Raw genomic sequence first — 11,373 nt, 5'->3', positions numbered from 1 at the left:
TTGTTTTTTGTTTTTGTTTTTTTGTGTCTCCTTGTGGTTTTTAATTTAATTTTACTTTTTATTGTTGACAGTACCAGAGATGTCCCCCTTCCCCCTCCCCCTCTGCCTCCCCTCCCCCCTCCTCCCAGCCTTCCCCAGGCTGTTGTCAGTGTCCCTGGGCTATGCATATATGCATGTAAGTTCTGTGGTTAATCTCTCCCCGTCGCCCCCACCCCTCCCCTCCGAGAGCCGTCAGTCTGGTGCATGCCTCCATGCCTCTGGACCTGTTTTGTTGGTCAGTTTATTTTGTTCATTAGATTAAGAAAAGTTATTTTTAAAGTTGGTGGAAGCTAGCATTTATCTTTCTAGATTATTTGGACCACCCTAACTTTCCTGGGCTGGCTTTGGGAATTGGGTTAAAGCTACTGTTTACAAACACGTTCTCCTTGTCTTTCCAATTCTTCTGGACTTTTGGAGAGCACCGTCTGGCAGAGGCCTTTCCCTTTAGCAAAGCTAACAGCGCTCTCCACCGCGAAGACGGCAGGGTTTCAGGATCGTCGTGCCCCCGTGTGGCGGAGAGCGGGAACTGCATCTTCCCCAGGACTCCGGAGGGCACACCCTGGTCCTCAAATATCCGGACAAATACTTGCTCTAAGGCGGCAGCTTCAGACTTTGAGATGGTTTTTACCTACAGAATTCCTGATTTAGGGGGTCTGGGGTAGCCCTGACTTGCTCCTAGAACTGCCCTTTGAGCTGTATCAGATGACACACGTGCTGCACCTTTAAGAAATGACTGAAGGAAAGGGTGCTATCCCAAGGGAAGGGCTCCCGCGCGCCTTCCGAGTGTCACCGCAGGCCCTTGGTCAGGAGGCTGCGCTCCGTTGAGTGCCGGCTCCGGGTCCCACCGCCTCCCGCTGGGGCCGCCTTCACAGGGCGCCGCGGGGCTGCTGAGGCTCAGCCTCCGGGGCGCGTGGACAGGACGGAGCTGACCGCCCCGCCAGCCCGGCCGCCTGGATGCTGGTGCGGAGGCTCGGGCCAGCCGCAGAGGGGACCGCGTCGCAGGGGGCGAGGCGGGGCGGGCGCCCTGGGCCCGGAGCAGGGGCGTCTTGTTCCTGGTCCCTCGGCTGCGGGAGGCGGACCCTGCCCGCCTCCACCCCCCCCCCCGCCCCCCGCCAGATCCCTCCGGAAGGAGGCGGCCTCTCCTGACTCTCCCTCTCTTCTTGGGCGCACACGGGAGTCTCTGCGTAGGAAGAGAAACAAGCCTGGCTGCTGGGCTCCTTTTGGATCCAAGTCCTAGTTCTGAATTTAGAACTTGCTACCGACTTTGACTGGTGCTTGCCATGGCAACCAAGTGACCCTGCTTGCATTTGGCCGAGATTAATGCAGCTCAGAATACCTGGCAGCGACGGTGGAGAGAGAACACTCACCATCATCGCCTCTTTGTGAGAGAGCCAGCCACAAGCAGAAAGTCCTCGGGGAAACGGGCCGGGCCGAGGAGGGCGGCGCTTGGACCTAACCTAGAGCTCATTTGTTCAGCCCCCTCCCCCGCCCTGCTAACTGAAAAAGTTGAAAGCCAGAGAGATGAAAGGAGTTTGTGCCAGGTCATGAAAGTCTTTTGAAAATTTCTTGTATTCTTATGTATTAGTTATCATGTTATTTTCTCTTTTTTTTTTTTTCAGTTCCTTTTAAAAAATTTCTATTGAGCCCTAGCCGGTTTGGCTCAGTGGATAGAGCGTGGGCCTGTGGACTGAAGGGTCCCGGGTTTGATTCTGCCCGGGGTACATGGCCGGTTGCGGGCTCCATCCCCACCCCCACCCCCACCCCCACCCCCACCCCCACCCCAGTAGGAGGCGTGCAGGAGGCAGCCAATCAACGCTTCTCTCTCATCGTTGATGTTTCTCTCTCTCTCTCTCTCCCTCTCTCTCTCTCTCTCTCTCTCTCTCTCTCCCTCCCTCCCTTCCTCTCTGAAATCAATAAAAGAAATTTCTATTGAATTTATTAAGATGACATTGGTTAATAAAATTACGTGGTTTCAGGGGTACAATCCTATAACACATCATCTGTACACTGTACTGTGTGCTCACCACCCAAGTGGTGTCCTTCTGTCACCACTTACCCCCACTTTACCCTCTTCTCCTCCCCGCCTCCGTCAATCACCACACTGTTGTCTGCACCTATGAGATTGTTTTTTCTGCTGGATCCCTTCACCTTTTCCACCCAGCCTCCCAACCCCCACTCCAACAGCTGTCAGCCTGTTTTTGGTATCTACAAGTCTCTTTGTATTTTGTTTATTTTGTTCATTAGGTTCCACTATAAGTGAGATCATATGGCATTTGTCGTTCTCTGACTGGTATAGTCCACTTAGCATAATGCTCCCCAGGTCCATCCAGGCTGTTGCAAAAGATGAGTTCCTTTTTTACAGCCCAGTAATATTCCATTGTGTAGATGGACCACAGCTTTTTATCCACTCATCGCTGGCGGACACTTGGGCTCTTCCAGATCTTGGCTATTGTAAATAATGCTGCAATGAACATAGGGTGCATGTATTCATTTGAATCATTCTTTCAGGTTTCTCAGAAATGGAATCACTGGGTCAAATGGCAGCTCCACTTCTAGTTTTTCTGAGGAAACTCCATACTGCTCTCCACAGTGGCTGCACCAGTCTGCACAAGGGTTCCCTTTCTCCACATCCTCCCCAGCACTTGTCGTTTGTTGATTTGTTGATGGTAGCCATTCTGACAGGTGTGAGATGGTACCTCATTGTGGTTTTAATTTGCATCTCTCTGATGATCAGTGACTTTGAGCATGTTTTCATGCCTCTTGGCCTTCTGTATGTCCTCTTTGGAGAAGTGTCTATTCAGGTCCTTTGTCCGTTTTTTAATCGGATTGTTTGTCTTCCTGTTGTTTATTTCTATATGTTCTTTATAAATTTTGGATATTAACCCCTATCAGAAGTATCATTGGTAAAGGTGGCCTCTCATTTAGTGGGTTGTCTCTTCATTTTGTTGTTGGTTTCCTTTGCTGTGCAAAAACTTTTTAGTTTGATGTAGTCCCATTTATTTATTTTTTCTTCTGTTTCCCTTGCCTGAGGAGACATATGTAACAACCTTGCATCCTGGAATAAAGCTGACTTGATCATGGTGTATGATCTTTTTAATGTATTGCTGGATCTGGTTTGCTAATATTTTGTTGAGGATTTTAGCATCTACATTCATCAAGGATAGTGGCCTATAATTAACATTCTTTGTAGTGTCTTTACCTGGTTTTGGAATTGGGATGATGCTGAGCTTGTGAAACGAGCTGGGATGTCCTTTTTCCTCTTGGATGTTTTGGAATAGTTTGTGGAGTATAGGTGTTAATTCTTCATGACTGTTTAGTAATATCCACCGGGGAAGCCATTGGCCCAGGACTCTTGTTTGCTCTGATTTCATTAGTTATAATCGATACACATATATAGATAGGTAGGTGGAGAGATAGATATGTTTTTATTGATTTTCAGAGAGTAAGGGAGAGGGAAAGGGAGATAGAAACATCAATGGAAAGAAACATCAATTGGCTGTCTCCCGCATGCCTCCTACTGGGGATCAAGCCCTGGGAATCGAACCAGCAACCTCCTGGTGCATGGGACAACATTCAACCAACCGAGCCACACCAGCCAGTCCATGTATTAATATTTTCTGAATTGTCCTTATTTAGTTTTGGAAGGTTGTATGTTTCTAGGGATTTACCATTTCATCCAGATTGTCCAATTTGTTGGCATATAGTTGTTTGTAATATTCTGTTACAATCTTTTGTATTTCTGTGGAGTCAGTTGTTACTTTGCCTCTTTCTTTTCTGGTTTTATTTATTTTTGTCCTCTTTTTTTACTGATCAGTCTGGCTAAGTCTTGTTTATTTTTTCAAAAAATCAACTGTTAGTCTTATTGATCTTTTGTACTATTTTTTTCTTCTTTATGTCATTTATTTCTGCTCTAATCTTTATTTCCTTCCTCCTACTTACTCTGGGCTTTTCTTGCTGTTCTCTTTCTAATTCCTTAGGTTGTATGGTTAGATAGCTTATTAGAAGTTTTTCTCTTTTTCTGATATGGTCCTATAGTGCTATGAACTTCCCTCTCAGTACTGCTTTCACTGTGTCCCATGGATGTTAGGTTGTTGTTCTGTGTGTGTGTGTGTGTGTTCTCATTTACTTCTGGTAATTTTTTTATTTCTTCCTTGATCTCTTCAGTAACCCATTCATTGTTTAATAACATGCTACTTAGACTCCATGTGTTTGAATGTTTTTGAGTGTTTTTATTGCAGTTGATTTCTAATTTCATGCCATTGTGATCCAAGAAGATGCTTGATATGATTTCAACCTTCTTGAACTTGTACAGACTAAGTTTGTGTCCTGACATGTGGTCTCTTTGAGAATGACCCTGTGCACTTGAGAAGGATGTATATTCTGTAGCCTTGGGGTGAAATGTACTATAAATATCAATTAATTCCATCTGACCTATGTCATTTAGGATCACTATTTCCTTAATTTTTTTTGTCTAGAAGATCTACCCAGGGATGTCAGTGGGCTGTTAAAGTCCCCTACTATGATTGTATTGCTGTCCATCTCTCCCTTAAAATCCTCCAGAAGTATGTGTGTGTGTGTGTGTGTGTGTGTGTGTGTGTGTGTATATCTCCAGGGTTGTATACTCTTGTTGTATCAATCCCTTTAGTATTATGAAGTACCCTTCATTCTCTTGTTATGGCCTTCATTTTTATGAATATTGCTACCTCACCTTTTTTTCCTTTTCCATTTGCATGGAAAATTTTTTCCCATCCCTTCACTCTCATCCTTTGTGAGTCTTTTGTTCTGAGGTGGGTCTCTTATAGACAGCATATATATAAGTCATGTTTTCTTATCCATTCAGTTACCTTGCTTTTACATGGGAGCATATAATCCATTTACATTTAAAGTTATTATTGTCAGGCACTTATTTTTGGCCATTTTCTTTCTTTATGCCTGTGTTACTCTCTCTCTCTTTATTATTCTTACAACAGTCCTTTAGCAATTCTTGCAGTGCTGGTTTGGTGGTAATGTATTCTTAGTCTTTTGCTGTCTGGGAAGCTGTTTATTTCACCTTCCATTTTGAATGACAGCCTTGATGGATAGGGTAGTCTTGGATTCAGTTTCGTGCTTTTCATTATTTTGTATACTTCATGCCACTCCCTTCTGACCCAAAGTCTTTCTATTGAGAAATCAGCTCACAGTCTAAAGGAAGCTCCCAGTTAGGTAACCTTCTTTTTCAACTTTTAAGATTCTTTGTTGCCCTGGCTGGTTTGGCTCAGTGGGTAGAGTGTTGGCCGGTGGACTGAGGGTCCCGGGTTCGATTCTGGTCAAGGGCACGTCCTGGGGTTGTGGGCTCAATCCCCAGTGGGAAGTGTGCAAGAGGCAGCCTATCAATGATTCTCTCTCATCATTGAGGTTTCTTTCTCCCACTTCCTTCCTCTCTGAAATCAATTAAAAAAAAAAAAAAAGATTCTTTCTTTAAGGAGAACCAAGATGGCAGCTTAGGTAAATGCCTGTACTCACCACCTCCCACAACCACATCAAAATTACAGCTATTACAGAACAAGCATCATTCAGAACCACCTGAAACCAGGCTGAATGGAAGTACTACAACAGAGAAGTAAAGAAGAAAGCACATTGAGACTGGTAGGAGAGGTGGAGGTGTGGAACAGGCTGGTCCAACACCCATGTGTGCCATTTTTTTAATCAGGAGGAAGATCGTCCCTGCTGAGGCTGCCTGTGAGGAGCAAGGGGCCCAGCCCCACATGAGTCCCCCAGCCCAGCGAAAGAAATCCCCACAATTATGGTCTGTAAAAACCAGCAGGGATTGTGTCTGAGTGACATGGAGGCTGCCGGAGACCCAGGTGTTCCACTTAAAGGGCCTGCGCATGACCTTACTGGGACTCCCAGCACTGGGTGGCTTTGTGGGACCCTGACACATATGGGAAAGAACTGGGTTTTCTGGCACCAGGGCAGGAACTCAGCAGCAACTTTCTCCCAAATTGGGGTGCTCTCAGGGGTCATTGTTCCTGTGCTTGGACCTCCCCTGCCACAGGACTGACTGGCAGCCATAGCTGAGTCTCCATCTTCTGGAATACAGTTTGCTCCACCCTGGGGATTCCCTGAGACCCCACTCAAGCTGTTTGTAGCACCTTTTCCATATGAATGTCCTGTCCTGGCTCATGCCTCAGATTTTGCTAAAATCTCTCAAACAAGCAGCAGCTGGTGACAGTGTTCCCCCAAACTATCAATAAAAGGCCCAAGACCCAGCACTAGCACCAGCCTGCCTTGCTTCACAGCTGGGCCCCACCAAATAGCAGCCATCTGCAGATCCTTCTGTAGCTCCTGCAGGGTGGCCCCAGGCACTGGCTGACTTTGCACCTCCCTGGAGGCCCTAGAGCCAGTGCACCTGGTGGATAGCTTCAGACCATAGCAGATTACAACTCTACACAGCCACAAATGACGCACTGAAGAGGCAGACTCAATGAGCCCCACTGAAGCAAGTCCTGCTCCATAGGGGTGTTTCCTGCACAGCAGCTCTGACAGACTAACAAATCTCAGAGAGATGGGGGGAAGAGGGGTGGGAAAAGATTACCTGACGATATTACCTATGGACACACAGTAAGGTGGTGAAGACCTAGGGCTGGGTGGGAACTGAGACATCTGTAATACTCTCAACAATGAATTTTAAAAAATATATTTTGTCTTTAATGTTTGCCATTTTAATTATGTGCTTAGGTGTGGGTCTTTTGGGGTTCATCTGATTGGGACTCTGTGTTTTGTGAACCTGAGTGACAGGAAAGTTTTCTGTCATTATTTCTTCAAACAGGTTTTTTATTCCTTGTTCAGATTCTTCTCCTTCTGGATCCCCTATGATGCAAAGCTCCCCACAGGTTGAGAACCGCTAGCAGGGTCGCCTAAGACCATCAGAAAACACAGATATTTACATTACGATTCATAACAGTAGCAAAATTACAGTTATGAAGTAGCAACGAAAATAATGTTATGGTTGGGGGTCACCACAACATGAGGAATTGTATTAAAGGGTCGCGGCATTAGAAAGGTTGAGAACCACTGTTCTAGAGTAACATTACTTAAAGCTTCCAGCACAAGTGCTGTATTAGGTGGGGAGGTGAGTGCTCACCCCATGGACCTAAATCTTACAAGACTTTTAAAAAATTTGTAATCCTGGGAGTTACTTTTAAAATTTTGTCATTTTTAAACATATATCATTGATTTCAGAGAGGAAAGGGGAAGGAGAGCCCGCTGCCTCCTGCACACCCCCTACTGGGGATTGAGCTTGCAACCTGGGCATGTCCCCTGACCAGGAATCCAACCCAGGATCCTTCAGTCTGGCCGAAGCTCTATCGACTGAGCCAAACCAGCTAGGGCCGTGGTCGGCAAACTGTAGCTCTCGAGCCACATGCGGCTCTTTGGCCCCTTGAGTGTGGCCCTTCCACAAAATACCACGGCCTGGGCGAGTCTATTTTGAAGAAGTGGCGTTAGTTTAAAAAATTTGGCTCTCAAAAGAAATTTCAATCGTTGTACTGTTGATATTTGGCTCTGTTGACTAATGAGTTTGCCGACCACTGGACTAGAGCCAAGAGGTTTTCTTACAGACCCTGGGAAACTAGAGGGAGTGTTGCAAGAAAAGAAACAGGCTGTAACAAGAGGAGAGGCCTCAGGGCCCAGATGGTCCATTGCTCAGAAAAGAAAGTGCATTTTGACAACAAAGGACAGGAGATGCCTTGATTTGGTGGCTGTGCCTGGACCCTGACCCCCTCCTGGGGTTTGCCTCAGGTCCGATGACCTTTCTCCGGACTTGAGAACAGCTGTTTGTAACATCATAGAAAATTCACTACCTTGTATCAGACTTCAAGATCCTGTGGGGAGACACTGGGGCCAGGGACCTGCAGCCCTTACCTGCCCCCTCCCCGCTGCACGCAGCCTTCCTCCCTTATCCTGTACAATCAGCTGCCAGGAGGCAGGAGGGACTTCTGTGGCTGTCCTGCTGCTCTCCCGTGCTGCTGGCATTGTTGGAGTAAATGCTCATGTCATTCAACCCTGTCTCTGCTGAATGTGGTTCAAGCAATGACAGCAGCCACATTTTTTGTGCCCCTTGGGCCCCAAAGCAGGCCCCTCGGGCACAGGTGAGTGAAAGGCCATTGAGAACTGCAGGTTGAGGAAAAGCTCTAAAAACAAGGCCCAAGTCCCCCTTAGAAAGGAAAGTTGTTTGTAAAGGCGCCGCTCCCTGCAGCAGGGAGGCCTTGACTTAAATCTGTGCAGCCGTCCTTACGCAGACACTGGCTCACCGCTTCTCCTGGCCACCGGCTCACGCCAACCTGCTCCTTTGGTCAGCCTGGGCAGCCCCACTCTGACCCCTTTGAATTATTCATCAGTGGGTGCTCCCGTGTGTTGGGGGGGCACACATTAGTACACATCTCTGTTTCTCTCTTGCTGACCTGGCCTTTGCCAGACTGGTTTACAGGCTCCAGCTGGAGGACCAGGTGGAAGGGAAAACGCTCCTTTCCTCTCCCCCGCCCCCCCCACCCCATGCAGCTGGGAAGGCGCCTGCGTGCTGCACCCAGGGTGTGGCTTCAGTGTCTCTTTCCCTGGCACCTTGCGGCCCACAACGGCCACAGCGTGTCACCACGTGGGCCAGTGCTGCTGGGCTCATCTTCTAGGAGATGGTCTGTGGATGAAAAGGGGCCACATATTAACCTGACCAGCTCAGGGGAGGCCTGCATGGCAGGGAGCACAAACTCAGAGACCTACAATAACCACACAGGATGGTCTGAAACTGTAACTCCCCAAGTAAAAACAAGTCAGGTGCGCGGTCACATCCTAGGCCTGTAGCTTGCTTGGCAAAGGCCAATCTTTACCTTAACTGAGTCTATTGCCTTTTTACATCCAGCCTGCCTGTCTTCCAGGCATCCCCTGCTGCTCCATCTGTTTCTGACCCACAGAAACGGTGAGCGATGACTACTGTTTTTTCAGGCCACTTTTTGGGGAAAACAGGTTAGGCAGCCACAGGTCACAACACGTGCAGTTGGATGCTGGCTCTGGTCCTCGCTGGCTATGACCTGGACAAGAGGCATCCTCCCCTAGCCAGGCTTCTCGCCAGGTAATCGGTGAGCAGGTGCCTTCCCCACGGCTGGCCTAGCATCTGAGCCATGACCAGTCCTGGGTGCCCAGCTACCTCGTTTACCTATTTCACCTGCTCACTGACCGGCATCGCCCAGGTGAAAACATGCCCTTATGAAGCCATCTTGCTCACTGAGCTGCCCCACTGCCTACAAGAGTGCCTGTCTCAGCAACTGTCCCAACCAAAACATGTCGACTGAAAAAATAACACAGCTCACAAAAGCAAGCGCTCATGGTGTGCAAGAGTGAGGATGGGGGCAGGTGGGCCATGGAGGCCTGGCGGGCGCTGGAGTCCCTGGGCCCTCTAGTCAGAGAGGTCTGAAGCCCGAGGGGGCAGAGGCAGGGCTGGAGATGCTGGGAGACTCCTCCCAGAGCCGCTGAGCGGTGGTCTCCCCACTGGGCAACACGTCCCACCCCTGGCTTGCGTCCTGCACTCCTGTCAGCAAATGTCCGGCTCACCCCTGGCCGCAGGAGAGCTCCTGACCCTTGGTAACACACACCGCACCTCAGTGCAAAGCAAATGAAGGTGGCGATTCTGGGCGTAGGCCCTACCCAGGGCTGGGGTACAGCTCCTGTGGCTGCTTCTGCAGACAGTCCCCTCTCCACGCAGCAGCGCCTCTGCCCAGAGGCCTCTCTGCCTCCGAGAGGGTCATGGTGGGAAGAGGGGAAACGCAAGTCCAAACGGTCCAAGGCAGATAATCCCAGGTGCCTTTCCAGTCCTGGTGGAGGCAGAGCCCACGCTGGCTCTGAAACAGGATAATGAAACCACAGGGCCTATCCAACCCCCGCAGCCCTTTTGCAAAAATCGCTTAAAAAAATCAGTGCCAGAGGCAAAGAGGACGTTGAGCTTCAGAAAAGCACTTCTGTGGGGGCATGTGAGATCTTGCTCCCTGGCATATGTTGTCAGTTTGACTCAAACTTATAAAAAGTCTCAAAACCCCCCACAAAGAATTACGATGAAAGAATTATTATGGAAGTCCTAGGCAAGTTTGCTTTTTCCATTGACCATTCGATACTTCCTTTCATTTGGATAGCAAGTCCCTCTGACGCCCAGAGTCATTAAGACTTCTGTGGGAAGACTTCCGTCCCCAGCGGCCATCGTTCCTGTTGTTGCTCCTAGGGCCTAGGAATGGTCCTTGCAGGTCAGCTCCCAACCCATGTCCCTCACTGAGAGCAGCAGCCTGGCCAGCATTCACCCACATCTCCGTGGCCAGGACCATCCAATGTACAAGGGCCTTGCACCTACCGCTGGAGAAGGGTGTCATGCTGCCAGCCTTGGGCGGCGAGGGAAGGTGCTCATCATTCTCTTCACAGATGAGTGCTTAGCTGGTAGCACGGGCCGCAGTTCTGCGTGAGGTGGGGTCTACACTCAACCACTAATGTCACTGCAGGAATCTCAGCCCTAATCGTGTTGGGCTTTGCCCTGCTGAGCCCTCAGAGGCGGGACACCTCTTCCCGCTCCCCCCCCCCTCAGGCCCTCCCCGCCCAGGAAGCCCCAGGCCGTGGGCGTGCCCTTCTCTGCTCACAGTGGGGACAGGTGCTCACTGGTTTATTGAGGCTCAGGGGGACCGTCCGGAGAGACACATGTGCAGGGATACACCCGCTCCCCACGGCCCATCGAACCATGTCGGCAGCCAGCGGTGCTGCCTTGGTCACAATTCTCACCAACTACCCACTGGAAGCAGCTCCCAAACCTGCCCACGCTGCTTCTCCTTCAATCACCCCAGAACACACAGCCCCCCCGGAGCACTCTCGGGAGGTGGTGGGAAAGGGAGAGGGTGTCGTGAGGCTGAGGGGAGGGGTGAGGTGTTCCATGAGGCGTTGAATGGCGGAGGAGTGACGGCATCATATGGATGATCCAGGAGAGCAAGGCCCGACGCCCAGAGGGGCTCCATTTACAGGAGGGTGGGGAGCCTGGCCTGTCCTCCCCACACCCCTCACTTGTAAAGCAAATGCACTCGACTCCCATCACAGCTCAGCCGGTCAGGAAGCTCAGGGGGGCCCCTGGGCAGGCCCCCAGAGGAGCCCGGCGGTGTGGGAGGGGGGCGCCGTGCGCGGAGCTGCTGCCGAGACTGGAGCTGGCGGCGCAGTTCGGAGACACGCTCCTCTTTCTGGCGGAAGGAAGACAGGTGGGAGCCGGGAGTCAGATTGGGGGGGGGGGGTGCAGAGGAAAATGGGGGTGGGGATAGAGGGTGGGTGGACAAAAGAAAT

At 49.8% G+C, this 11,373-nt stretch overlaps 1 protein-coding gene across 4 annotated transcripts in view; it reads right to left on the bottom strand.

The window, feature by feature from the left end:
• Positions 1–2,240: 2,240 nt before the first annotated feature.
• The window catches only part of GABBR1 (gamma-aminobutyric acid type B receptor subunit 1), a 36,289-nt gene continuing 27,156 nt past the window's right edge, over positions 2,241–11,373 (bottom strand). For all 4 annotated transcript variants that reach the window (XM_080665238.1, XM_080665237.1, XM_080665239.1 and 1 more), the window contains one exon: positions 2,241–11,273. In XM_080665238.1, coding sequence (XP_080521364.1) covers positions 11,100–11,273 — 174 coding nt within the window. In that variant the 3' untranslated portion in view covers positions 2,241–11,099. The remainder of the gene's footprint in view (positions 11,274–11,373) is intronic.

Source organism: Plecotus auritus, assembly GCF_963455305.1.
Source record: "Plecotus auritus genome assembly, chromosome: 4".
Lineage (NCBI taxonomy): Eukaryota > Metazoa > Chordata > Mammalia > Chiroptera > Vespertilionidae > Plecotus > Plecotus auritus.
Note: the sequence above shows the minus strand (reverse complement) of the source record. Positions and strands in the feature narration are given on the sequence as shown.